Source organism: Strigops habroptila, chromosome Z (genome assembly GCF_004027225.2).
Source record: "Strigops habroptila isolate Jane chromosome Z, bStrHab1.2.pri, whole genome shotgun sequence".
Lineage (NCBI taxonomy): Eukaryota > Metazoa > Chordata > Aves > Psittaciformes > Psittacidae > Strigops > Strigops habroptila.
Genome location: NC_044302.2, coordinates 79,732,534 through 79,759,483, shown reverse-complemented (window position 1 = coordinate 79,759,483; position 26,950 = coordinate 79,732,534). Strand labels below are relative to the sequence as shown.

The window sequence follows — 26,950 nt, the reverse complement described above, 5'->3', positions numbered from 1 at the left end:
CAATATATGTAATATTATACAATATATATGCACAATTATGTAGTGTTTCTAGAATATAGAGTATTTCTTGTAGAATAGTATCCTAGCAATACAATCTAAACTAACAGTAGCTACCTGCCATGTTTAAATGTCTATTACTGTTATAATGAGTTGAGAAGTATATTTTTTAACTCGGCAATTATATTCTTTGATCAGTGACTAAGTTACAATAAAACTAATAGTGTATTTATGTATATTTTCACAGGTTTTGCTGAGAACAACAGCAGGAGATATAGATATAGAATTATGGTCAAAAGAAGCACCAAAAGCATGTCGAAATTTCATCCAGCTTTGTATGGAAGGTAATGACTGAATGTGATAGCAGTTGTTGAAATTATTTCATATGCAATCTTTGTGGGGTTTTTTGTAAAACAGAGGTCATAACTATGTTTTAAATCTAATATGTTAATGAATTTATTTGTATTTAGAAAATATTAACTAACAGTCAGACAATGTTTTTCAAGGTTATTAATGAACCCAGTGGAGAAAAATAAAAATTTAGATGGGTTTTCTCCAATATAGCAAATGACATAGTATTAGTGAAAAATTGGATGTCAGAGGCTTGGGAAGGCTTATTTTCAGCAAGTCTCTACAAATATTACTGCTTCTTTAATGTATGTATGAAATGGCAATGACGCAGTATTGAACGTGTTCCAAAATCCTCATTTCTGTATCACCTTCTTTACTACCTTTTAATTTTTTTCGTGAGTTCTTCTAATGTTTCTTTTGCCGTAGTTTTTTGTTGATGGAGGCTCTGCAATGCTTTTCACTGAAGCAATGGGTACTAGAATGAGAAGCTCTCTATTGGGAAAACTGCAACAGGAATTTGTGAATGACCTGGTGCCTTTATGTGTTCTCTAGCTGCTGTTATTGTCCCATGTATGCATTTATAAAGTGGTTAAGAGTTCTTCTAGCACTTCTCTATTAAGGAAAAATAGCAGTGTAGGATCTGTGCTTCCAGCACATATCCAACTTGTTCCTTATTCTTACACCTAATGTGGAGATTTTTTGCAATGGTAAATCAATTTCTTAGCTCTTGGTGAGTGCTAAGAATTCAGTTGTCCTTAGTATTAAAGAACTGGGCTTTATTTCCCTTCAGAATTTGTCTGACTTTTGTGTAGGATCCTATGCTTTGTATAATGAATTTGAGTCTTTCTCTTGAGAGTATCCTAATATATAACCATCCATTAATAGATCTAGCTTTGCTGCAACATTTGCAGATCCTGCTTTGTCTTGCAGCATCCTGCAGATTTATTTTTATTTATTAAAAAGCCCAAACAAACAAACAAACAAACCCTCCCAGAAATCTATGTCAAGTGAAGTTTTCATTCCATTTGTTGTCTTATGATCTCATATCACTTATCTGGATGGATAGATAGATGGATGCGTAGATAGATAAAAGAAAATAACTTAGGGAGCAAAATGTACCACATATTTCATTTTGTGGAAATGATCAGTTTGGGTACAGTATAGGTGGTGAAAGGGGTGACACCTGTGTTCCATACTGGTGGGTGAACATGTTAATCATTTGGTGTATGGATATGGCTAACAATGATATGTGAGATGCTGTCTGGGACACAGCGTGGTAGTTTTAGCTCTCCTTTTAAATTGATGTTCATTGATAGTATCATTCCAGTGATAAAATTTAAAAGCTGAAAAGAGAAGAATTCATTTATACCATCTTGTTGGTGATTGGCAGTGTATTTTGAAACAGAAACATACGATACCACTTTTTTTCTTTCTTCATAAATGTCACCAGCATTACTCTATAGCTGAGATACAGTCACACTGAGCGAGACAGTGCAAAAGGAGGGAACCCAGTGGAAACAGCAGAATCCAGTTACAGTACTGGCTTTCTGGAACTTCAGTCCCTGGACATCTCGTTATATGAAAATCTGATTTTGAGACCACTTACATGTTTTTAATATGCTTTTTTTTTTTTTTTTAGAGTATTACAGTAACACAATATTTCACAGAGTAGTGCCTGGCTTTATAGTGCAGGGAGGTGATCCCACTGGTACTGGATCAGGTGGAGATTCAATCTATGGAGCTCCCTTCAAGGTACGTATCTGTATATCTTATGCATTAATTTTTGGTTATTCTGTATCAGTTGTTCATGCTACCATGTTAGGTTGTGAGAAAACAAACCTTACATTAGGCATGCATCATTATACATGTACAGTACATACTTTCACATTTTTGAATATGTATTTTTAAGTTGAGAGTTCTTAACTCTAGCTGTTCTGATATGATAAATGTGTAACCTTACTAGTGTGAACTTCACATGTTCATGTGGGGAGAGGAAGAGTGAAGAGTAGGTGTTGATCTGTGGCAAACTCAGATGCAGAAATGTATATTGTTTACACACATTGTCTCTCATTTAGCAGAGATCTCTAAATGTTGTATGTGTGTTCATTGATATTATTTATACTAGCATGGCTCATCTCTTAGCCAGGAGGCTGAGACCCTGAGTGAAGCTACAAACGCACAGCAGCTGTGTCCTGTTCTGCCTGATTTATTTCCAATGGGGCCGGCACCTTTAACTCGTGATGGAAGCCGCATAGCCTGTCTCTGGGCCTTCCATCTCCCTGCTGCCAGAGTAGACTCATAACATGAACGTGAAGTTTGTGGAAGGGGTTGGTACCTGAGCAGAGAACAGAAAAAAAATATTACCAATATTGTAAAAGCACCACTCCTTAAAATTAGTGTATCTCAATATTGCAGTTTTTAGAACCATGATATTAGTGGTATTTAATGGTATTAATATATTACTCATCATATTAGCTTTGCTTTGAAAGTAATCCTATTCTGTCTTCTTATAGTCCAGAAAATGTTCTTCCTATGAAATGTTGCAATACTGTACTATTGCAGCCTGTTACTGAGCTTTCAGTTATTCTACATGAATTAGGATTTTTTGCAAATACAGTGGTTAACAAGAACGGTAGTTTTACAATACATTTAAGGAATCGTTACTTTTAGAAATGCTTTGGATTTTCTTAATATTGGGGGGATAATAATTCCAACAAAAATAATGAATAACAATTGATTATTAAGCAGTGATTGGAAAAAGAGGAAGTTAACAAGACAGAACTTAGATTTTTTATTATTGATATCTTTCTATTATTGGTATACTAGTTTCTAATTTTTTTCTTTCAGTGTTTGTTGGATACATGTCTACAGTTTCTTTTGAAAGAAGATTGTTCACTAGTTTGCATTATTATAGGCACTAAGAACAAAAAACATTGACTAAAAATAATCTTCTCTGCTGAAAACAGAAGTTTTTAAATACAATTTGGCATTAAGTTTCAAAAGACTTTGGCTTTATTACTATCTAAATTTAAAATAAAACTAACAACAAATATTCTGTGTGTGAATATTGATGTAAATAAGCTGTAGCTAAAGAAGTAGAAAAAATATTTTCATACTTACATCATGTTCTTTTCTCTTCTGTTCTTGCCAGGATGAGTTCCACTCACGATTGCGATTTAATCGGAGAGGACTTGTTGCTATGGCAAATGCTGGCCCTCACGATAACGGGAGTCAGTTTTTCTTTACATTGGGTCGTGCAGATGAACTTAACAACAAGCACACAATCTTTGGAAAGGTCTGCTACACGGGCTAGGTCCCAGCTTGAGTGTGACAGAAACGACTATAAGTTTCTCTGTGTTCAAAGGCTATTTTACTGTTGTCTGCTGCTACCATACATTTGAAATTTATTTCACTGCTCTCCATGCTGTTTCTGTTCTGTATGTTTCCCATGTCTAATAGAAATGTTTCTATGGGTTGTTCCCATAATTATCTACTTTGCTGTTGTTATTCTTCTAAATTACATTATTGTGTTGTGCTTCCCTTGGATAATCTTTCTAATATTACTATGGCTCTATCTTACTAATCAGTTCATCTAATACTAGTCACATTTTAGAAAATTTTGATTGTAAATCCCAATTACCCAAGAAAATCAGGAAAATGAAAAACATGAGATGAATTTGCCACTTGTGATATAGTTGAAAGAAAATAAGCCAAATATTTTTTATTTCATAGTGTCATTTATTTTCCTGTTTAACGGCTCACAGTAAGAATTTGACATCTTCCCCTGCACACACTCTTACACATTAAGGTTAAGCTACCTGGTTTTCTTCAACTTTGGCAGTTAAATTTAAAAAACCCAAAATTTTGTACATTGTACTTGCTGTCTTTTAGAAGTCTTACATGCTTACAACATGTAAGGAAGTGATATCTCCTATATCATTTGTATTTTCAAAATTCTTTACATAATAATTGCCTAGCATTTCTCAAGAACTTTCAAACCTTTTTTTATAAATTTGACAGGTTACAGGGGATACAATATATAACATGTTGCGCCTGGCAGAAGTAGAAGTTGACAAGGAAGAGAGACCTCTCAGTCCGCACAAAATAAGAAGCACTGAGGTGAGTATGTTCTGGTATGAAATTTGAATTTTTAAAATTATTTTCTTCATTGTGTTCAGAAAACAGTGTTCTAGTATGAAAACTTCGCATGGATTTATATATATGGTTTTAAAATATGGAATCACCTAATAATAATAAAATACTTACTAAAGATTACTTTTTTACCAGGTTTTGTTTAATCCTTTTGATGACATTGTTCCAAGACCAAATAGAAAACTGAAGAAGGACAAACCAGAAGAAGAAACTAAAAAGTCCAAAGTAAAAGGCACAAAGTAAATATATGCAACATAAGTGGTGGTTAATTTTCTTTCACATTTAATTTGCAGCTTGGTAATTTTCTTTTTCTGGTTTTGAAATACAAGGCTTTACTAAGATATACAGAGGAATGTTCTCCAATTTAGCAAAACCATAAGGAATCAAGTTGCTCTGACAGAAGTGGTTACTGTTACATCAGCTGAGCTGTACTGTTTCATGCATGCTGATAGTTGGTTTCATAAGAAAGGTGAAAGGTAGCTTAAGCCTTTCCCCTGCGCGAGAATGGGCAATCATTCTTCTGTGACCGAGATGTCACTAAAGTTAATATATACTATTGACTAGGTTGTGGCTCAGTTCTTTGAGATTTTTGAACTTGTTTTATCAGCTACTACTTCTCTTCCACTAAAACACTTAGCAAAAAGCATTTTGACGTGGGAAATTTCTGTTTCTGTGAATGAAATTTGGTAGTCATAATCATGCAATGAAAAATGAAATTTATATATTTAGCAGGAAAAAAGGGTTTTTTTAAATATTGCATAGAGTATGAAAGTAATTTGCTGAAAGTTCACGGAATGTTATTAAGATAATATGTAAAGATTTACTAGAAAATGTGTTTTCTCTCTTAAAGAAATTTTAACCTGCTTTCCTTTGGGGAAGAAGCTGAAGAAGAAGAGGAGGAAGTCAGTAGAGTTAGTCAGGTAGCATACCAAATCATCCCTGGTTTTCTTTTCGACTTGAAATTGCCTTTTTTGCATGTCTGTGAAGAGCTCTAAGGTTTTTAATCTTGTTCTTATGTTTGAGATTTGAACATTAATACTAGAAATTACTTCAGGTTTTATGATTCTGTAATTTTAACATGTTGAAAAAAGAGATTTTTAACTTCTACCTTTGAAGGTACCTTCACTTACTGTGTGATATTTTTACATTTCCATAAACATAAAGTTTCGTACTTCATAGTGTGGATCTACCTCTGCCATTTAAAATTCATGGAGGTGATTGATAGGTACTTCATTATTCTTCACCTCCTTAATTGTAAGAGTGTGATTTCTTGGTAAAATACCTGACGTTTGAAATCAACTTGTTCACTGCCAGTGCATTCTTAGCTCCATCTGCTTATGTATATCCATTCTGTGTGCAAAATGAAGTGGGGTTACTGTGGGGAAAATAGTGCATTAGCATGACTAAATATTGCACTATCATGAACTGTCCACATTCACAGAACTAGGGTTGCATAGGTAGTCCTTGAGTTCATTTTCCTTGACTGACTTTGCCTCTTAAATATGGCTTGTTAAAAAATTACTTTAAAAACTGTCATTCTGATTTCTACTGCTGAGCAAATTATTTCTCAAGAGTACTAGGCTTTCTTGCTCGTATGGTTCAGCTACCTACCCGCTGCAGTTAGAGATCAGACTACATCATGGTGAGTCTTGTACGACATGGCAGAAAAATGGTCCTCAGGATTTAGTTAAAAATACAAAAGACAACAGTGAATAATGATGGACGATATTACAGTGAGATGGTATCAGTAAGGATGCTAGTAGAAGTTTATCAATCACAACAGTAGTTTTAACTTGATGCTCCTCCTTCTGGAACTCCTTCTCTGTTCTGCTATTAAAAGTGTTTATACTTACTGATTAGGCTAAAGCTAACATGAAATAAGTTACCTTTTTCTTGTCATTACCTTTGTTACCATCTATTCTCTCAGACACTGGAACTGATAATACTTTTTTTTTCTTTCTTTTTTTTTAACAGAGCATGAAGGGAAAAAGTAAAAGTAGTCATGATCTGCTGAAGGATGATCCACATCTAAGCTCAGTTCCTGCTGTCAAAAGGTTAATATGTGATTTCCAGTTTCCAGAACAGGTTTACTTTCAGGATGTTAGATCTGATTAGCATCATGTATACTCATTGTTTGTCTGTCACTGTTTAAGAAATTAAGAATTGGCAATGCTAGATCTGACCAAATGTTCCTCCAACCCACTATGCTGTCACCAACATTGGCCATCAGTGGATGCCCAACAAAGAACAAAAGCAGGGCAAGCATAATGTTTAATTGACCAGTCTACCCAGCTTCCGTCTACTTTCGGCTCAGGAGACTGTCAGAGTTCGATGTGGTTCATCTATTTAATAATCTTTAATAGATCTCTCATCAAAGTACTTGCTCAGTCTCTCATAATATTGTTTACATTCACACCCTCCTGTCTGCTGCAGTAAGCAGTACGCCTCTTTTTGTTCTGAACCTGGCAGCTATTGGTATTATTTAATGAATACTAATCTTTACTGGATTGCTGGATGAGACAGTGAGCAGTCTCTATGTACCTGTCCTTACCACAATCCCTTCTTAGGCCCTCTTTTCTAGCCTAAGCTTTTAAAGCCTACTCAATATTTCTTCACACAGAAGTTGTTCTGTACCTTTGGTTGTTGTTGGTCTTGCCAACCTTGGTTCTGTCCTAAAATACTTTTTTCCTTTTTTTTTTTTAATCTAAATGACATATTAGAAATTAGCTGAATCTTAAATCTGTATGCTTGCACAAAGATAGTCTGTTTTCTTCTCTGTTTCTTTTTAATACTTCTTACCTTCTGATCTGCTCTTTTTAACCAGTGTTGAGCATTGAGCTGAGACAACTCCATGAAAATATATCAGCTCAAAGAATTTGCTTATCATAGAATAGTTTGGGTCGGAAGGGACATTTAAAGGTCATCTAGTCTAATTCCTCTTGCATTGATGAGCAGGGACATCTTCAACTAGGTCAGGTTGCTTAAAGCCCTGTCCAACTTGACCTGGAATGTTTCCATGGATGCAGCATCTACTGCCTCTCTGGGCAACCTGTTCCAGTGTTTTACCACCCTAATTGTGGCAACAGGCCCTACTAAAAAGTCTGTCCCCATCTTTCTTATAAGCCCCCTTTAAGTACTGAATAGGCAGAATAAGGTGTCACTGGAGACTTCTGTTTTCCACACTGAAGAACCCCAGCTCTCTCAGCCTTTCTGCATAGGAGAAGTGTTCCACCTCTGATCATTTCTATGTCCTTCCTCTGGACCTGTTCCAACAGACCAATGTCTTTCTTGTCCTGATGTCTCCAGAGCTGGATGCAGTACTCCAGGTGGGGTCTCACAAGAGCAGAGTAGAGGGGGAGAATCACCTCTGTTGACCTGCTGCTGGTCACGGTTCTTTTGATGCAGCCCAGCATACAGTTGACTTTCTGGGCTGCAAGCGATACTGCTAGCTCATGTCCAGCTTTTCATCCACCAGTACCAGTCCTTCTCCACTGGACTGCTCTCAATCCCTTCATCTCCCAACCTGTATTCATACCAGGGGGTTGGCCCAACCCAGGTGCAGGACCTTGCTTTTTGCCTTGTTGAACCTCCTGAGGTTCCTATGGGCTCACTTCTCTATTTTGTCCAAGTCCCTCTTGATAGCATCTTGTCCCTCAGGTATGTTAGTTGCACAACTCAGCTTGGTTTTGACTGCAAACTCGCTGGTGGTGCCCTTGATCCCATTGTTTATGTCATTAGTAAATTTATTAACCAGTACTGGTCCCATAATGGACTCCTGAGGGACACATCATGGTCAGTGATGGTCAGATGTAATCTCCTTGTTCTGGTTGTGGAAGTCCTTTTTGTCATGTGCACAGGTTTACTTTTACCTACTTCAGATTTCATCTGTCATTTTGTTGTCTCATCATACAGGTCTGTCTTCAATTCTTCAATCTACTCTTGGCTTTGCTATCCTGAGTGACTTAGTATTACCAAAAACTCAGTGACCTGGCTGTTTTTCTGTCTCATTACTGAGCTCACTGAGCAGGTCAAGCCCCCCCACAGACTACTGTGGATATACACTAGTGATCTTCCTTCACTGCCAAAAATGATTGTTTGCCTCTAGCTTTTTTTGCCTGTCTTTTAACCATCTTTTTATTCATGCATGGACTTACTCCAGAACTACTTGGTTTCCTTAAAAACCTTTGGTCAGAGATTCTGTGTGCGTCCAGATAGATCAAAGAGATCATCCACAACCACGTATAGCCCTTTCAAAACGCTCCCAGAAATTCTTGGTAAGGCAGTTCCCTTTATAGCCATGTCACAAGTTCCAAGTAGAAGTAGGCTGTTTAACTCTTACTGTGGCTTCTACTTGTTCTGGACTGACATCAGAATTACTGATCTGGATGTATTCTAAATGTTTTCTTTATAAATGGGGGGGAGGCTTGGTTTTGTTTCCGTTTTGTTTGGGGTTTTTTAATTATCATATTCTTTTAAGTAATACTTCCACAGAAAATGTTCTGAATGAATTTTTAAAATTCATGTAATTTATTCCAATAAATTTATAATTTCTTTGGTGATCTTGATTACTTCCTTGACTTTAGAGACTCCTTTAATAGTCCGTGCTTTGTTTCTCTACTATAACTTTTTCTTTTTTTTTTTAAATTGTGTAATAGAAGAATCTTCAAGGGTCTTCATTATTAGTTTGTGACTATTAACAGTGGCTATGTTAGCCTCAATATATTCACATAGATTCCTTTTTTTAATACATTAAACTGTAGCTGTATAACAAATGAGAAATTTTACGTTAAACTTAATTATCCTTTATTATCGGTATAGTGCAAGTTAAACATGCCTATATAAAGAAGGCCTTCCAAAATATAGAACATCTGCAATGAAATACTAGAAATTGCTGGATACATGAGATCAAAAACATTCATCTTAAGTGAGTTCTTTGTGGGGTTTTTTTCTAGCTGTATACATTAGCATTTTCTCTGGATGGCTTAAGATATGAGTAAAATTTATGCATTGTATGAAGGTGTGGTTTTATCCTGTGTTTTTAAACATTTCTAATTAGAAAATATTATGACAGTTGAATGATAGAAAATAGTATTAATTGATAATTTTAAGATGAATGTGAGGATGATATAAATGACTACGTTGACTTAAATTTCAAGAAGGTAACCAAACAATTTTTTTTAATCTAAGAACTGGGGTTTTAAACAGTGTTTTAAATCTCTGGTACTTCAAAATAGTTATGATTATTTTTCTTCTTTTAGTGATGCAGCAAGTGAAGAAGGGGATGTGAGTGAGGTAAGTAACATCTTTTTACAATGAGACTTTGTTTTTTACACTGTGTGAGTTAGATTTTCTTAGGTGAACAAGTGCTGTTTTAGAGGTTTTTTAAACTGGCTCAGATCACATTTCCAGCAAAAGGCTGGAGGCCCTTCAGAGCTATAAGGTTTGGCTATTGTAAATATTCACAGCAGAGTTGTTACTACTGCATACTATCTACTGCATTTTACAAAAACTGCTTAGCAGATATTTCAGTCAGTAGATGAGGTATGTGGGAGGTTATGTACCATAGAGTGACAAACCATTAATAAAACCCCTGTAATAGCTTCTAAAAAAAAATTCTAGAAGGTAAAAAAAAAAAATAAAATTTGTCATGAATAGTGATATAACTGCAATGTCTGAAGGGAAATCTGTGTATGAGAGTCCTGTTGGAAAGATTTCTTCAAGGAGACAAAATTTTAGTGAATATTTATATCTTAAATCGTATTGGTGAAGACGGTCACATCTGAAAGGCAAAAAAGTAACAAAGCAGTAACATTCAACCAAACATGGAAACTACTTTAATTACAAGGAGTTTGTCATATATGGTGTGGAATAAGTTTGCTAGGTGAAGTATGTTTTTGCCTCCAGCCATAGGTCATGGTGGTACTTATTTGAGTTGCTGTTGAGACAATAATGTAATACTTGACTAGGAATGTAATCTCCCATTCCCCAAGCTGCATCCTGAAAAGTACTGTACTCCATATGTTCACCATGCACAGGTACTGTATTGTTAGCTAGTGCGCTGTGGAAGTGAAAGGAAAGACAGGATCTATCCCATTCTTGTGTCTAAACATAGAAAAATAAAAAATTCCACCAAGATTCCTGATGTTTTTTACACAAATCCTAGTATGAGTTTAGTTTCTTGGACGACTCTTTGTAATTCCTGCTAAGCAGGAGCATTTAAGTGTTAGAAGGGTTCCAAGAGTGGTATTTAATTAATAATTCTTCAGATGTTCAGATAAGCCTTTGTTAAGTAAACTGGATTTGGGGAATACAGAACATGGTCACATAAGGCGTTTTTATTTAAATTTTTATTTTTCAGCCTGAATGTTCTAATAATGTCATGAAGTAGGGAATAGGAAGGCTTTTTTTGACCTGCAGGGGCTCTACTTAGATTTCATTGCATTGAAAGATCTTAGCTAGAGTCTAGCGTTTCAGGCAGTTGCTTGAGCCTTATAAAGTGTTACTAGTATTTTATCATCTCTCTTAGATTTATTTAACACGTCACAGGATTGCTTTTGCATTTACATGGCTGCAACACATTGGTAGTTTCATAGCCATGCAAATAATTCTTCAGGTCTCCCTACCTCCCCCAGATACCAAGTCCCTAGCGTGTAAGAGAAACTGTTGTTACTATTCCCTATGCGCCTCATCTTACTGTTCATGCTATTAAATACCATCCTGTTTCTCTTACTGCAGTCCTCAAGGTCATACATTTCATCCTTTGAGGGTCAGATCCTTTGTGTTAACAGTACCTCGTTGCTATTTGTTAAACCTCTTTTTGTCATTAATGAACACATTATATGAAGTGTGTTCTCAGGATTGACTTTTTTTTTTCCCACCCGTGACATTCCTCTGTTTCCCTTTTCTACACAGTTTGTTTTCATCTCCCTATTTGCCAGTTAGCGGCTGAACACTAAGTTTCGTTTAGTCTTACAAATAGGTAAAGCTTGGTACCCACTCCGCAATTCAATAATTTTCTCAAATGTCTAAATCATATTACATACAGTAGCCATTAGTCATTCTGACACAAAAGCTCTCATTACATTTTTGTTTCCAGAGCAAAGAGAAGAATAGGGCAACTCCACCCAGCTAACAACAGCAGCAAAAACCAGTATAGCTTCCAGGCAGGCAGGTTTGTATTTCTGTGTCACTAGGGGAACACCATCATCCAACTGAACAGCCACTTCCCTCCTGAGTTATCAAGGAGCCCTCTCTGAGTGGAAATGTGTTAAATCTATTAGTTGGTAAGGAGACTTCAGAAAAATGAGAATCTGTAAGATCTGAGATCAGATGGAGTTAATGAGACAGAAGAGTAACTGAAGGTGGAGGCTGGGCAGGATTGAATAGTATCGTTGCAGGAGGAATTGAGTGGAGAAGGAGGCTTACATCCTCTTTTATCAATGTTTTTTCTAGAGGAAAAGTGGTGAAATCCTGTGCAGTCAGGGGAACGGGAGGTTCAGAAAGTAGGGAATTCAACTGAGTTGGACAATTTGATCCGTTTTTTCTCTTCCATTTTAAAATACCATCCTTGGAAACCCTTCCTGTTAATCAGATTTCTGGGTTTTTTTTTGTTCTGTTTTTTTAATTAGCCTACTACTTAGCAATTTCAATTTGTCTGGAGCCATCCTTTTTTATTCTAGAAATTCTCCTATCCAAGTCTGTGTTTCAGTGAAACGTTCTTACCTAAGCCCTTGCCAAATCTCCGCTAGGAGTCTGTCTTTGTCCTTGACTATTAAACACATTGAACATGGTCTGTCACATTCCGTTTCTGGATTCTGCCCCCTGACATAGAGGTCTGTTGTCATCCCATCTCCCTGGTAATTTATCAAGTAAGCAAATCCTTTGTAAATTTTTATTGTCTACTCTGTCAAGTAGTACTTTGGGAAATCAAGTGAATTGCTGATCCTGACCTACTTTTCTCTTTCCCCTATTTAAAAAAAACAGACAAAACCTCAACAACAGCCTTTCAGTTATTTCCTTGACAAAATATTCAGCTATTTTACTGTGCTGAATATTCACATATTTCATTTTTTATTCCTGACTGGTCTTCTCTTGTCTAAACCTAAAATCTAAGTATGGTAGTCTGAAGATTCCGAAACAGTGACTCAAATACAACATTTGAAATCCAGCCCTTGATTTTTCTCTTATGTTGCCAAAATTGTGCCTCTTGCTGCATTTTTATTTTCTCCTCTCTCCCCCTCTGTATTTATGGACATAGTCTTTATGCTACTTTTCCTCCTATCTGTCAGTCACACCCAGGACATGTGCATTGTCTTTAGAGTGTTCCACTCCAAGCACTGACATCCTGACAGTTTCCTGGGTAAAGTACAGTCCTTTGGAATACCATTTCTAAGTCTGTCCCTTCTTTCTGTAGTTAAGATTATAATTACATAGCACCTTACGCATTTTCTGTAGCTAAGTAGCTTCACTCCAAAATAAATATAAAAATATGTGCCAGCTAGTCCTAGAGCTGGCATCATTCCTTAAGATTCATGCAGGCTTCCTCCTTTGAGGAAGGAAGTAGTCAAACTTAGATCCATGGGTCTATTCAGGCTTCTTCTTCATTAGTGTGAGGAATGGCTTATTTCTCACTCCAAGTGTCTTTCAACAAGGTGGTTTATCCCCTTTTGCTTCCTCTACTAGGCCTGTAAGCATAGTACCTCTGTAGCTTAGTCAGGATGATAGATTCCAGAGGTTTTTCACAGCCGGCTTATCAATGTGCGATTTGTAAATTCTCTCATGGAGACTGATGGGCAAACCTCTTCAATAACGCCATGACTATAGTACAGTCCTGTGGCAGGAGGTTCTTAATACATTTTGTTTTATTCTTAGGGGAAATTGGAGAAAATGTTTAATGTATTGCCTTGATCAAATTTTGGGCTCATGAACAATGACCAGACTAATACTACATAGCTGTGAGGTCTTCTACAGACATGTAAGGGTTTACAGTCTAGAATAAGCCATACAAAAGTTTTTTAAGCCTTACTAAAAAGATGTAATTTGTGTATGAAAAAATATTTAATTATCATATTTCTAATTTTTTGTTCCCTCTGAAGGAGAAAAAAGACATTCGTTTGAAAAGTTTGCTTTGAAATCAAGTGGCTTACTTTCTTTCTTGTAAGGGATCATCTTAGAAAAACTTTCCATATTCAACATTCTGTAGTAAAAAAACCCTAAAGGAGCAATTTTACCATTTTAAATCCATAAAGGAGGAAGAACATGATGAAGATGCTGATAGCATAGAAGGTGAAGCTGCCAGTAGTGAGAGATTTCAAATAAAAGAACGCATTGCCAAGAAGTTGAAAATCGATACAAGTGAAAACGCTAAACTGCAACTTCAAGAGGAAGAAACTAAGACAGAAAAGAAAACAACTAGTCGCAGGTAAGTATCATGCTTTTTTCTTTTTTTTCCCTCTTCAGATTGTTTGAAGTTAGATTTTATGCTCAATTTCAGTTTTGCAGTTACTACATTGATAGGCTAACATTACAATAAAATTATTCCGCTTGCCCACGTCCAGAATGAGGTGGAAGATAAAATTGCCTACCGCTTTCTCATTTCTTAGTTTCGTTTGGCAGCTTAAGCCAAACAGTTAAGTTACACTTTTTTTTACACTGAGCACTTACTGATGCCTTGTATGGGAGTTCTGTTTTTCTCTCTGAGTTATAAATGAATGAAGAGTATTTATATGTATTTATCATGCTTTACTTTGTCTTTCTGCACAGTTGTAAGATTGAGTTTTGTAGCTGCTTTATCTGTGATTAACATGTGGTGGTCATCCACCATTGAGACTTAGAGAAAGTAAAGGCTTCCTAGTAATCCATTGAAGTCTGGTTTAACACAGTAGTCATTCTTGCAGTTTATCGGTTTTTTAACACTGCAATTGATACCTAGAGTTGTAAATACCACCTAGGGCTGTTCTTAGAGGGTTGAAGTATGTCTGTGTTTAGTAGTGTAACAGGGTATTCAAATTACTAAACTAGCTTTAGACAAATTATTATGTTTCTGTGGCAGTATTCAACTCTTTACAGACATAAAAGCATGGGTTCCAGTCGTGTAATATAATTGTGCTAGCCTTGGTGAACATCTGTACTGTTTAGCACTCAATTGTCAGTGACTTAATTTGTTTTCTTGGAACTTTGTATCTTGGCAGTCTTTCTTCCAGAGCTGGTTTTGGAATTTCTGCCTAATAATACTTATATTGCATAAAAACATTCATCATGTATGTAAGTGATAGGTAGTGAACCTGATGGCAAACTTACTAGGAATTATTGTCCACTATTTCAATAAACATGGCTCCAGAACTTACTGAACAACTAAGTTTTCACAGTTATAAAATTCAATGTGTAAATTTTCTTATTCAGTAAAACTTACTGGGGAACAGGGGGAAAGAAGCATTAGAAAGGTAATATAGATTGTGTACTCTTACTCTGCTCATTTGTCATAAATAACTGCCTGATGAAATTATTCAGGCTTTGCCTATACTGAATTCTGCATATGTAGTGGCTGTCTTAGATACTCTCCCACAACAGTTTCCTCTGAACCTATTCATCCTCACTGCAGTTTTATATGTAATGGCCAAGGCATATTGCAAACATGGAAGAAACCAGGACAGTCTGTTTGTGACAAAAGAATAACCAGTAGTCAATATAAACAATTTCCATAACAATTGCTGTCTCTATTAGTAACTGAGAAGTAAAGGATTTGGGTTAGGAAACATGAAGATAAATTTGTTGTCATAATAATACACTTGGAGATAAAATACATATTGAAAATTTGGTTGGAAAACAGAAGGAATAACTGAAACAAAATCAGTTGTTGTTTTACACTCATCAGAAATTGGCATATCTGACTTGCATCTCTTGCGGGTTATTTTGGTTTTATGAGACTATTTAAACCTGCTAAAAACAAAACCGGCCCTTATGGAAGAACGGGCTGTTGTCAGTTGTTGTGAGCATTCAATCATTATCCTAATTGTAAAAAACCCCTAATTATTAAGACAAAAGGGAAGTCACACCCTGACATTTGCAATTTTATGAATATCAATCTGATTATTTTTACTGAAAGAATTCATATGATCATAAAAGCAAGATAAGTAAGTTTTGAGCATCCCACATGAGGTAGTATTTTTAATTCTGTGCAGCCTATATGTTTAGGAGCAGGCTGTTGTGGGAACGCTTGCGTTATTTTGGATAATCTTTTAATATTGGTGTGTTATAATGTAAAAACTTTTTTTTATGATGTAAAAGCTGCTTGTCTGCCTGTTTTGAAGCCATGAAAAGCCCAGTGAGAACATTGCCAAGAAAACAATTTTTATTAAGCACTTTGATAAGTTTGAATTGTTCCAGAAAATAAAATATTCGTGGGATTTAAGCAGGAAATTCGGTATCCTTTTCTACATTTTCTCCAGCATTGATTTGAATGTGAGACGCCCACGAGGTACACTACTGCAGCAAGTTTGTAGCAGGAAGGGAACGCAAAGCTAGAGCATACCCTTAGAAATGAGATACTCTATCCCAAAGCCTGCGTGATGTTTTACCGTATTTTTAGAGATGGGCATAGGCATTCTGTAAGCTGCTAGCTCTGCATGTGGATGGTTAATGTGCTGTGTTTGTAGTTCTCCAGTCTTTCAGGGCAGTAGCAGTAGTATTACAGACAAATGCACTATCTTAACTCAGAAGAGGGTTTTATTGGATGTGTTTTTAAGTAGTTGGGAGCCATAGCTTTTGGAGCCACTGCTTATTACCACAAGTAACATCAATTTCCAGACTTATTGTTATCCAAATAATTGTCTGGCATCCTATAGCATGAAAATTGAAAGCATGGTATTGTTTATTATAAATAACGTGTTGTTAACTTTGTGGTCTGATGAGATAAAGTAAGATTAACTTTATCAAGTTTCATTGTCTGGAATAGTGACTTTTTTATAAGTATACTGGAGACAATTGATAATGTTCTTATAGGACTTCAACATCCACTGTAGTCCAAGAGTGTGTTGATCAGAGGAGGTGGAGATGTGGGAGGCGCAAATATCAAACAAAAAATTATATCCACCATATATAGTTTGAAGGGTAATGTCTACTAACATATCAGAAGGCCATGAAACATTTTATATCAATAAGAATTGTTCATCTCCTCAGATATTTAAACGTGATAATAGAATAATTAAACTTCTAAAAATAAGTTTTCAGAGTACTGTCTTCTAACATGCATGACTTTTCCTACAAATCTGTATTTATTTGTATCAGTCCTGTTTCTTTTAATACAAATCCATTTATGAAGTCAGAAGTTTGCACACATCTTTCAGAGGCATAATATGGAAACAATAACTTCTCAAATTCATGGCACTGAGATCCAATACCATTTCTAAATGCAGTCATACTCGAAGTGCTCAAATGGTAAAGTTAATTTTGGTGATTTCAGTATGCATTTGAACCTTTTGTGTATGTTTTAAAAAATAAGTTCAGACACTTTCCAGTTTTGTACTAGAAGGAAACTTTGGGAAAAAGAATTTTCCACTCATCCTGGCAAGTTGTTAGAGAAATTCCACAAGTCTTTTGTTTTTTGTTAGAAAGCTTAAACCTAAACTTCAAAGTATTAAACAGCTGTTTACGTGAAAGAATGTATACAGATAGAAGAAGTGATTGCTATCATTATAAGAGTAATCACATTTATCAGATTACATCGAGTTTGTAAATTGGCTGTGGTCTGAGATGATGGTGTGAAGGTTTCAGAATAAAACAGTCCTCTTGCAGATTGGCAATTAAAAATACTGGGTTTACATTTGGTTTTATCCAGTAGGTGGAGCTCGGGTGCTACGTATTTCTGGTTACCAGCTTCAAAATTTTTCACTGGTTCTTGTTTGCAAGACATGCAATCAGCAAGTAGAGTATGATTGACTATACAGTTGCATCCTTATAATGGATGTGCTAGCAATATGAAATAGGTGTCTGGAATAGCTAAGCTACTGAGGAAGAAAAGCTGACTTTTCTTTATGAGTCGTTAACATCACTTGAATTTAACTCTGTGTTTGTATTTCATGTTGTGTATTTTTCTCCTAATAATCCTAGAATTGCGGTTGAACTAAGCAAGCACATTTCTTTTGGCTTATAAACCATTGCTGACTATTGTAAGGAGATGAATAGTAAAAGAAGCAGTTACTATTGACTGCTTTTGTAATTAATAGTAGCTATATGGCCACTTTGCATTCTTAGTTTTTCTTACATGCGTGTTGCTTGTCATGGGTAAAATGAAGCTTTAGACATCTACTGTGTGTATATATAAGAAATCACTTGCTTCATCCTCAAAGCAAAATTGTGTAACACTTTTTAAACTGTAATTTCTCTGACTTCTTTTTCTCTGTTTGTTCAAAGACAAGATGAAATAACTAGTTTACTTGCAGATACCTGCACTTGGTCAAATGACTTGCATCCCACTGTCATTTTGTCATCTAGCACAGTAGTAATAAAAATATTTAATAATGCTAGGCAAACATGCTCAAGTTCATGCAAAGTCCATTTTAAACCATGCAGTAAAAATTCATATAGTTGGGACAACTTAACATTTTGTTAGCATGTGAAAAAACATTGACACACTGAGCATGCAAGATTGCTTTCCTAAAGTACTCTCATAGTACTGTGGTGTAGAATAGCCAAAGGTAATTTTATGTGTGATCTCATGGACTTCTTTTTTAAAAGATCTTTAAATCAAAACTTGTCAATTTGCAATTGTTATAAATGAAGAATTGGATAGAATATAGAATATGTACAGGTAAAATATTTTGTTGTAAATGCATTTGCTGTGCACTTCATACCTTGTGCTTATAATGCAGGCATTATAATGAAAAGATAAATAATTTTGTAGGCACATAATTCTACAGTGGAAGAATTCTTGTCATTCTTGTAATTGTTGAAAATCTGTAACTTCTTTGTTATTGGTAACAATTACGTTTCTGTGTATCTATGGAATGTGTTCAGGTGGGCTGAGACTGGTGTCATACAAGTCTGCTGCTTATAATCTTCATTGCAAGTTGTCTGGCGTCATTGCAAGGCTGCTGTCTGTAGTCTTCAAAACGCTGTGGAAATACTCTGACTGGAGGATGTTGCAGATGTTGCACCTGTTTTCAAAAAAGGCAATGATCATAGGGATGATCCAGTTAGCTTCACTTCGGTCCTTGGGCAAATAATGGGGTAGGTTCTCTTAGAAGCTATTTCTGGTCATGTGAAGGAGTAAAAGGTGACTGGAAATAGTCGCCATACATTTAGAAAAGGCAAGGTGAGGAGAGAGCAGTGGATATGATCTCGTTTGAGCATGAGTCTAGAGTACACGAGTGTTAAAGATTCGTTCCAGCCTGAATGCTTCTGTGATGTGGGGTTTTTGGGTTTGGGCTTTTTGTTTTGGGGATTTTTTTATAAATTTTTTGGGATGTGGTTGGTTGGTTGTTTTTAATCGAGGTCCCTGTCCCTCCCCCTTAGACTCTGCTGAGGTCTGTAATAACAAGACCAGCAGTTCTTTAGTTCTTTGGGGTGGGGTTTTTTTTTAGGTACCTGTATGTGGGTGTTTTATTTATGCTTCTACTTATTTAAACTTAATCCAGTGTCTCATCTTGAGTTCAGGAAGCTACTTTTATACTTTTTTGCGAATGTTTTTTGTTTATAAATTGTGGCAATGTAATGTGAATACCAATACTTAGAGCTACCAATTTACTCTGCAGTGTGAAGTTTATCTATTTCTATCTAAAACTGTGATATTATTTCTTCACAATAATTGCTATTTCCAATTTATTAACTATATTTCTAATCCTACTAGCATTTTCTTAAACCAGTTATAACTGTAACTGTCAGCCCTTGTCCAACAATATAACTTCTCTCCTTGCTTTTCAGTTTAGCACCAGGAAATATAAATTCTATGTTAGTAAGACTGGCTTTTGAGTTCCTGAGTACTAACTCTCTTTGCAACTGACTTTGAATTTCACTATATCTAAAGAACTGCTGCTGTTTTCATATAGTATATTCAGGTATTCTGTTAATAGTGTTTTAAGCTGAAGGAGAACATTAGATAAACTGTGTATCTGATGCCATAATTTACTGCCAGTTATCCCTGTATTGAGCTCATTATTTGGCTACAGCTGAACAGGAAAGGCATTGAAATGTAATTTGTAGTTATCAAGAGAGTATAGTTTGGTTCATATTTAGTCAGTGAATGTAATCTATTCCAGTATTTAGATACCTTACCCCTAACAGTACCTCATCCAGTTTCACATTTAAATTTGTCTGGGTTCAGCTTGTAGCCAATGAATTTTTTTTTGCTGTGCCTTTTTCTGAAGTTCACTGCAGTATGCCGCATTTGCTTTTACTTCAACTACTTTAATTCTAATTCAGTCCTTTCTGCCTTTTTGGTAAGCTGTACCCATTAAGTTCTTTCAGTCTTTCACGGTAAGACATTTTCCAGTCCTCAAATCACTGTATGGCTTTTTTTGTTCCTTTTCCAATTTTTCAGCATTCTTTAAGGAGCTTTGTTCAGTAATCTCTTATTAGCCTTACTACCACAATATGCATAGAGCAACACCTTTTTTTCTTATTTCCACCTCCCTGTTTATTCATACAGTGTCCACATCAGGCCTTCTTACTGATATTCCACTAAGTTTGCTTATGTTGCTAGGGCTTTACAGATTATTTTCAGTCATCACTCTCCAAGAACTAGTTTCCCATTTTGTATACTTTCTCTGTTTTTCACTTCCTAGATTTTGACAATTAGTTGTCTTCAGTTTTTGTTTTATGTGGCAAGCCCATGTTGCCCAGCAATTGTAACAGGGGAATTTGCCACTGTGACAGTTTGTGTAATTGACTAGTAGTAGATTTAGTACAGGTTCCCTGGAGTGAATAGATATATTTCCAGGTTAATGTGTCATTGGCAACTCTTAAATTGCCAATGCAATAACTATTAAGTTGCCAAAGCAATAACCTTGTAACCTAATTATTACTTAGTGAAGATGTGCTTTCAGCCTGGTTTCTGTTGCTGATTTTTTTTTTTGTTTTTAAGGACTTTCTTACCTGAAAGTAGTGAGAAGCAAGTTTTCCTGATTTCGTACAACAAGAGGGGTTGTTTGGGTTGACTCTAAAATCAGCCAAGTTAGCAATCAGTTGAGAACTCATTTTGAATTCTGCTAAAAAATTCTTTCATAGAATCAACTAGGTTGGAAAAGACCTTTAATGTCATCAAGTTCTTTGATACATTATATCAGAATCGATATGCTACTCTGAAACCCTTTAATTGTGTTGGATTGTTGTATTCTAGCTTGATTTTAGAAGTACTTTTCTGTGTGTATGTAATCCAGTACCAGATTAAAATTTTTTTTAATGGCATTGCAATAAAATTAATGTGAAATTCATTTAATTCTTGAGATGAGTGCATGTAAACTGATAAGTTTTCATTTTTTAACATGTAATGAAACCAATAGCTTTAGCTGCAGCTCGTCATAATACGACAAACCTTTAGAAGAGATTAAAGACAAACTTTTAATCATGACCTCTTAACTTTGGATCCAAAAGTATTTGCTAAAGACCATACAATGACAGGTTTTAGAATAATGAAAAACATCTGTTAGGTGTTTAGAGAATAAAAGGAAAACATAACCACACCCCACTGCACCAAAAACTAAAAAAAAAAAAAAAACCCCACCAAAAACCACCCAACCAAAGAACATGTCAAGTGGAAGCAAAAGTCTGTCACTAGATATACTGTACTACTACAAAAGCTTGTTGCATGCAGTTGCCTTCGCATTTGCAGCCTTTCTTGCTCTTGTATTTTTTCATATTATGGTACCTAAAAATCTTTGTTATTCTGCTGCCTAAATTTTTAATTTCATTTTCTTAGAACTTTTGAATTTTTACATACTTATAAGTCAAATTTCATAGTTAAATTATAAATTTGTATTATAGAAATTCTGTAGTTAAATTATAAATTTAAGAGTTGAGTAATGCTTGTGTCTCATCCAACGGTGGAAACTTAATTGTAAATATTTGTGTTTTATTCCAAATCATTCATTTTGGACTTCAGAAAACACATGTTCTCTGTGTGATTATTATGCTTCATTTGTATGGGTATTCTTTTAAAACTAGGAACCATCAATAGTTATAAATCAGCAAACCAGCTTAGTTTGTTTCATTTTAACTTTCTTGAAGTGAGCCATTTTGTGCGCCACACTAAAATGAGTGTCCAAAACTATTTTAAACTATTTAATAGATTAAATTGAGAAATTCCAATTTTATGTAAAAGTAACTAACTAATCACATACTGATATAGAACAATTAGTGGTGACATGAAATTAGACTTCTTCCTATCTCTGCTTTGCTAGGTACAGGAGTATATTCAAAGTACATTGTCTTGACTTGAAAACAGCATGGATAATGATGATTACATAACGTGTCAAAGTTATGTTACATAGATACATATCTACTGCTATAAAACAGCAGTTACAGCATTATAACACTTTACATTTGACTCCATTGTGCTTTATGTAGCCTGTATTTCAAATAGGATGGTAATTAGAGATCTGTAATCTTTTCTTAGGGCTGGGGAAAAAGTATTTTATGACCAAAAAAACCCCCAGCTTTCCTTCTGAATACTTCTAATTTGTTCTTCAGTGCTTCCTTGTATTAAGATATCTGTGCTGTTCTTTGCAAAACTACCTTAAACATAAAACTTCCACTGCGTAGTCTCTAGCATTCCTCACCTTGCCCTCTGCATTCTGCTTTTTAAGTATAGTGTAATCAGCATAAGATTTTGGAAGTTTTGCTGGAAATTAGCCAGAGTTTAGCATCAGCATCCCCAGAGCTCCATATGTTAGAGTACTGTATATTAAAATATAGTCTAATATATACAGTACACAATATATAATATTAGAGTGTAATCTAGATACTGAGAGGTTACTTATACATTCTTGACCTTATAGTTCTTGTGGCTTGCAAGAGACTGGAAAGTGTTATGGAAGAATCCTATATACTGAAATAGAGGTCAAAGAAGTTTTATGGTTTATCTTCTGTAATCTCACCTCCTTTATTCAGTTTTGTCCCATAATATGGTGACAGAAAGGTCTGAAACTATTGTCTTAGAAACAGAGCCTATAAACTTCCCAAGGAAGTTATTTAGCCCTTCAGAACTGCTACACAGCTTTTCTCAAGTGGGATGTGGCACCTACTTCATAATCCATAAACTTCTAAACTTTTCTGATATTTCTGGAAAAGTGCAAAGGCTCATAAAATGCTGAATTTCAGGCGAACAGTGAATCCTTCCTACTAGTCCTGTTTCAATGCAGAGTATCAAAATGTTTCTCTTAAATCCTAACCCTTAGTGACTTTTATTACACTAAACATACCTAGAACTGTTCTAAATGCTCTGCTGATTGTTCTTTAGTAGTTAATAGATTTGGATTTCTATTTCTGCTCTTTCAATCTTGGATTGAAATATCATTTGAAAAGCTCTTTGGAGAAGCAGTACCTCTCTGATGGAAAGTACTAAAGAACATGCTGATATCCATACAGAGCAGTATGGCAGTATTTTAGTCTTCTTGGTTTTCTGTATCTTGGTTGACCTGCGTCCAAGCAGAATTTTGTTAGGTTAATCATTTGCCTTAGATACAGTACATCATAAACACTAGCTGAATTAGATAATTTTGCTTGTTCCTCATAAATTCTTGAGAAGGTATTAATTCAAGCGTGTGAACTTGGCTGTGAAGACCTGGCAAGGACATAGGAGATACTATGGCTATATTATGCAGATAGTACCTACCTAAATATTTTCAGTATACATGAGGACAATGCTCTGTCACTAGAGGAGCACTTTGCAGGAATCTGGACAAGACTCGGTCCAAATAAAGAGATAAAGAGTTTGGAGTATTAGCTGTGAGGGAGGGATTAAGTTATTACAGTAATTATGAATTGACTTCACAGCATAAATACAGAAAGCTGCTGCCACATGTCAAGATCACCACATTTTTTGGGTTTACTTCATAAGTGTACATGCTTCTACACACAGTCCTTGCCACACATACACCAAACTCAGCTCAAACTCAGATTCGTGACGTACTTGAAGTGGGGCACTACCTTTGAAGAATTTTGAGATTATGCCAGAAATTAGGTAGAAAGAATAATGGTCTTCTATCAAATACTAGTATACAGCATAATACCTAGTTGACACCGAAAGTGCATTACACTGGTTCTGATTTACACATGCCATCTGTTGTTTGCAGGTGCAACTCTCTTGAATCCTAAATATTTTTAGGTTTGTGTTACCTAAGAGAACACGTCTGTTGTGCTTTATTGCCATAGCTATGGTAAGCAGATGTGTGTGAGCTGGAGCTACCTGATAGAAAACTGAAAACTGGTTTCTTTTCCACCTGTGGTGTTGAGAAAAAGTGCAGAATTCATGGTCTAGCTAGGAGCAGACAGGGGGAATGGTGTTGGTATAAGCTAAGTCAATGTGACTTATAGAGATCTGCAATAGGAACTTATTTTGCTGTATTCTTTTGAATTACTGCTTAAAGAATTAATTATTTTAAATTCCAGTTTGGTTGAGTGTGTGTCTGATTAATGTAGTAGCTGTTTTAATTTCTGCCTTCTGGAAAGTGTAAACATATAAACTTCCTCATCTTTGTAAGTTATATACTTTTTTTTTTGTTGGTGTCTTTATAAATTGGATCCCAAGAAAAAAAGAATGTTATATATTTTTATGGTGCATTGCTTGAGTTTGACTGTGGCTAATGCTAAACTCAAAAATCAGACACAAAAATTCATTTTACATTTAAGAGGAAAAGGAAAGAAAACCATTTAGTACTATATATTTCAAGAGTGTCTGAAAGAAGGGAAATGGTTTCTGAACTTCTTGTTTTGGTATTGATATCCTAACTTTGTAATGTTACCATACACAGACTCACTGACAGGACATATAATATCTTACAGTCATATGTGCCTGTATGTCATATACTTGTTTTGACAGGCTTCCACATTAGTTGTGTGTGTTTTGTATGCTTGGAGTAACTTATCACAGCATATAAATTCAATATGGATTTGAAACCAAAGTACTAATTTATAAATTGCCATTTATCCACAGTCATACAGAAATTGCTCCCATCTGCAGATGTTTACATGACTTAGTGATTCCAGTGAAAACTATTAATGTAAGTAAAAATTCATAGAAATAAGCCTTAGAACCACTGAAATTCCTTTGGACTGGAATTTGACAATCATTGCATTGTATGAAGGATAAAGGAGAGGAAGGAATATTTTGGCTAAAATGGCAGAAAAAGTCCTTACCCTGGGGACTGAGTAACCTCACCCCCTGTTCCAGGCCCTAAGGCTGTCTCAAGAGATTATCACTTTCCTTTCCTGTCCTCTTGGCCACTTTTTCTTGCCATTTTTTTGCTCAATGTTACGGTTGCTTATGGAGTTCCTTGCAAATCCCTTATGCAATCCCAGTAAAGAAGATTTTAAAAAGTCAGCTAGAAAACCATGGCCAAAAGTAAGCTGTCAAAGACAAGAGACTTTTAAGCAAGTGTAAGTGCTGTAGAAAGTGTACATGACCTTCTGCCCACAGCACTCTGAATAAAAAATGCAGACATCAATCTTACAGAGAAATGGGGGCAGCATTTTGCTGGGACTAGAACCTTGAATGATATTCACTTTTATTTTAATCCTTATGTTTTATCAGGTCTTTTAGTTATTAGGTCTTTTCTCATCTTCTCAAGTAATACTGTAGTACTAATGCTTTTAAAGTACACCGAATTGATATTTTCTTTTGCTTTGCATACTTATTTCCTCAGTGCATGAGGGATCACTCACTTCAGTCTGACTAGTTTTCTTTAAGGAAAACAATAATATTTGATTTAGCGAAGTGTAGTGTTTTAAATTTTATCCTTTCTTCTTTAAAACTGTTGATGAGTTACTTTTAGACTCATGAAGTTCTCTTTTTATTTATGTCAGAAAATAATGATCTCTGTTGCCTTTAGTAGAAATGAATCCTTAAGTTATCCATAAGTTTAAGAAGCTAGTGTGTTCCTTTTCATTTGCATTTTTATATTTTGTTCAAGAAATTCAGTATTTCAGACATGTATAACAGACAGGAAAGAAAACTTACTTAAGAATTGGGTTTAGAAATGCTTTATTTTTCTGAATAAGACCATTTACTTAGTGCTAAGGATTGCACGATTCATTTATTCTTTTCAAAATAATGTAGATTTTTCTGTATTCTTTACCTTAATAACATTCATTGTAAAGAAAAAATAATCCCAGACATACTTTTTGTAGAGTTAATGATTGGCAGTAACTTAAAAGCAGACTATACTATATTAAACACAAACCCAGATTGTTTGGGCACAAAACCCAGAATCCCAGCACGGAGATTTTTCTTGGCTAAGCATCAAAGCGTGTTAATAGGTATAGTGTTAGCCTGGGACAAAGGCAGGATTGTTACTGTGGTATATTTCATCCTGCTGCTACTTGGCAAGAGTCAGTGTGTTTTTAGGTGAAGTTTGTGTGTGCATTTGTCTAGTCACCTGGAAAAAAGGATGCGTATATGACCCGTGAAATTGCAGTTAGCATGATGGAAGGTGAGAATGTGTAATCCTTATTATACAATGAATTGTTAGCACTATATTGTGGTTAAGATATCATTTCAGAGGGCTGTAGTGTCCCACTTGTTTAGCTGCATATGTGATTTTATTTTTTTTTTTTCTTTTTTAACATAGCGAGATGGATTTAACAATGATAAAGCCATGTACTTTTTAATTGCTGAGTGTTCATGCTCCATTTCCTTTCTTTGTTTCAGCAAAGTTGAGTAGCATAGGAAGAGGCACTTTGAGGTTTTCTTTTTTTATTATAGAATACATTTTTTCTAAATATGAGCAGTACATCTTAAAGTAATACAACAGTGAAGGATGACTACAGGATGTTCAAGCATTTTCTCTATTCATCACATCCGCTGTTTGTGTCGAGACAGTCAATTTATGGTATAATTCAATATTTTTATTATTTTATCTACCTTATTACCTAGCCAAACAGGTAATAGGTATTTTCAATATAGTATAGAACAAGTCATTTTGGTTATCAGATTCTGATTGTGGAATCTTTATAATTCGTGATGTTTCTTGAATAAAAAGAAGTGAAATTCAATTCTTGCCTAAAAAGTTGCTAAGATTCTGACAGTAGCAGTAGTTGGTAGTTTGGTAATAACAAAACAAAGTAAACAATGAACTTTGTGAGCTGAGCAGATTTAATTCTAAAATTTTCCAGATAGTAAAGATAACTGCTACTAAATTGGTTACTGATTTTTTTTTAACTTCCAAGTAGCTATTACACTGACTTAGATTAAAAGCTGTATTTCATAATATTCTCCATCCTGTTTTATGACGCTTACCAT

General features: G+C 35.2%; 1 protein-coding gene across 3 annotated transcripts in view; it reads left to right on the top strand.

The window, feature by feature from the left end:
- Window positions 1–26,950, top strand: part of CWC27 (CWC27 spliceosome associated cyclophilin) — a 132,969-nt gene that overhangs the window by 2,242 nt on the left and 103,777 nt on the right. For all 3 annotated transcript variants that reach the window (XR_003989301.1, XM_030471101.1, XM_030471100.1), the window contains exons 2-10: window positions 245–341; window positions 1,988–2,100; window positions 3,500–3,643; window positions 4,369–4,467; window positions 4,636–4,739; window positions 5,351–5,420; window positions 6,475–6,554; window positions 9,759–9,792; window positions 13,749–13,921. Coding sequence is in view for 2 of the 3 variants with exons in the window: in XM_030471101.1 (XP_030326961.1) it covers window positions 245–341; window positions 1,988–2,100; window positions 3,500–3,643; window positions 4,369–4,467; window positions 4,636–4,739; window positions 5,351–5,420; window positions 6,475–6,554; window positions 9,759–9,792; window positions 13,749–13,921 (914 nt within the window). In the remaining variant the exon portion in view is untranslated. The remainder of the gene's footprint in view (window positions 1–244; window positions 342–1,987; window positions 2,101–3,499; window positions 3,644–4,368; window positions 4,468–4,635; window positions 4,740–5,350; window positions 5,421–6,474; window positions 6,555–9,758; window positions 9,793–13,748; window positions 13,922–26,950) is intronic.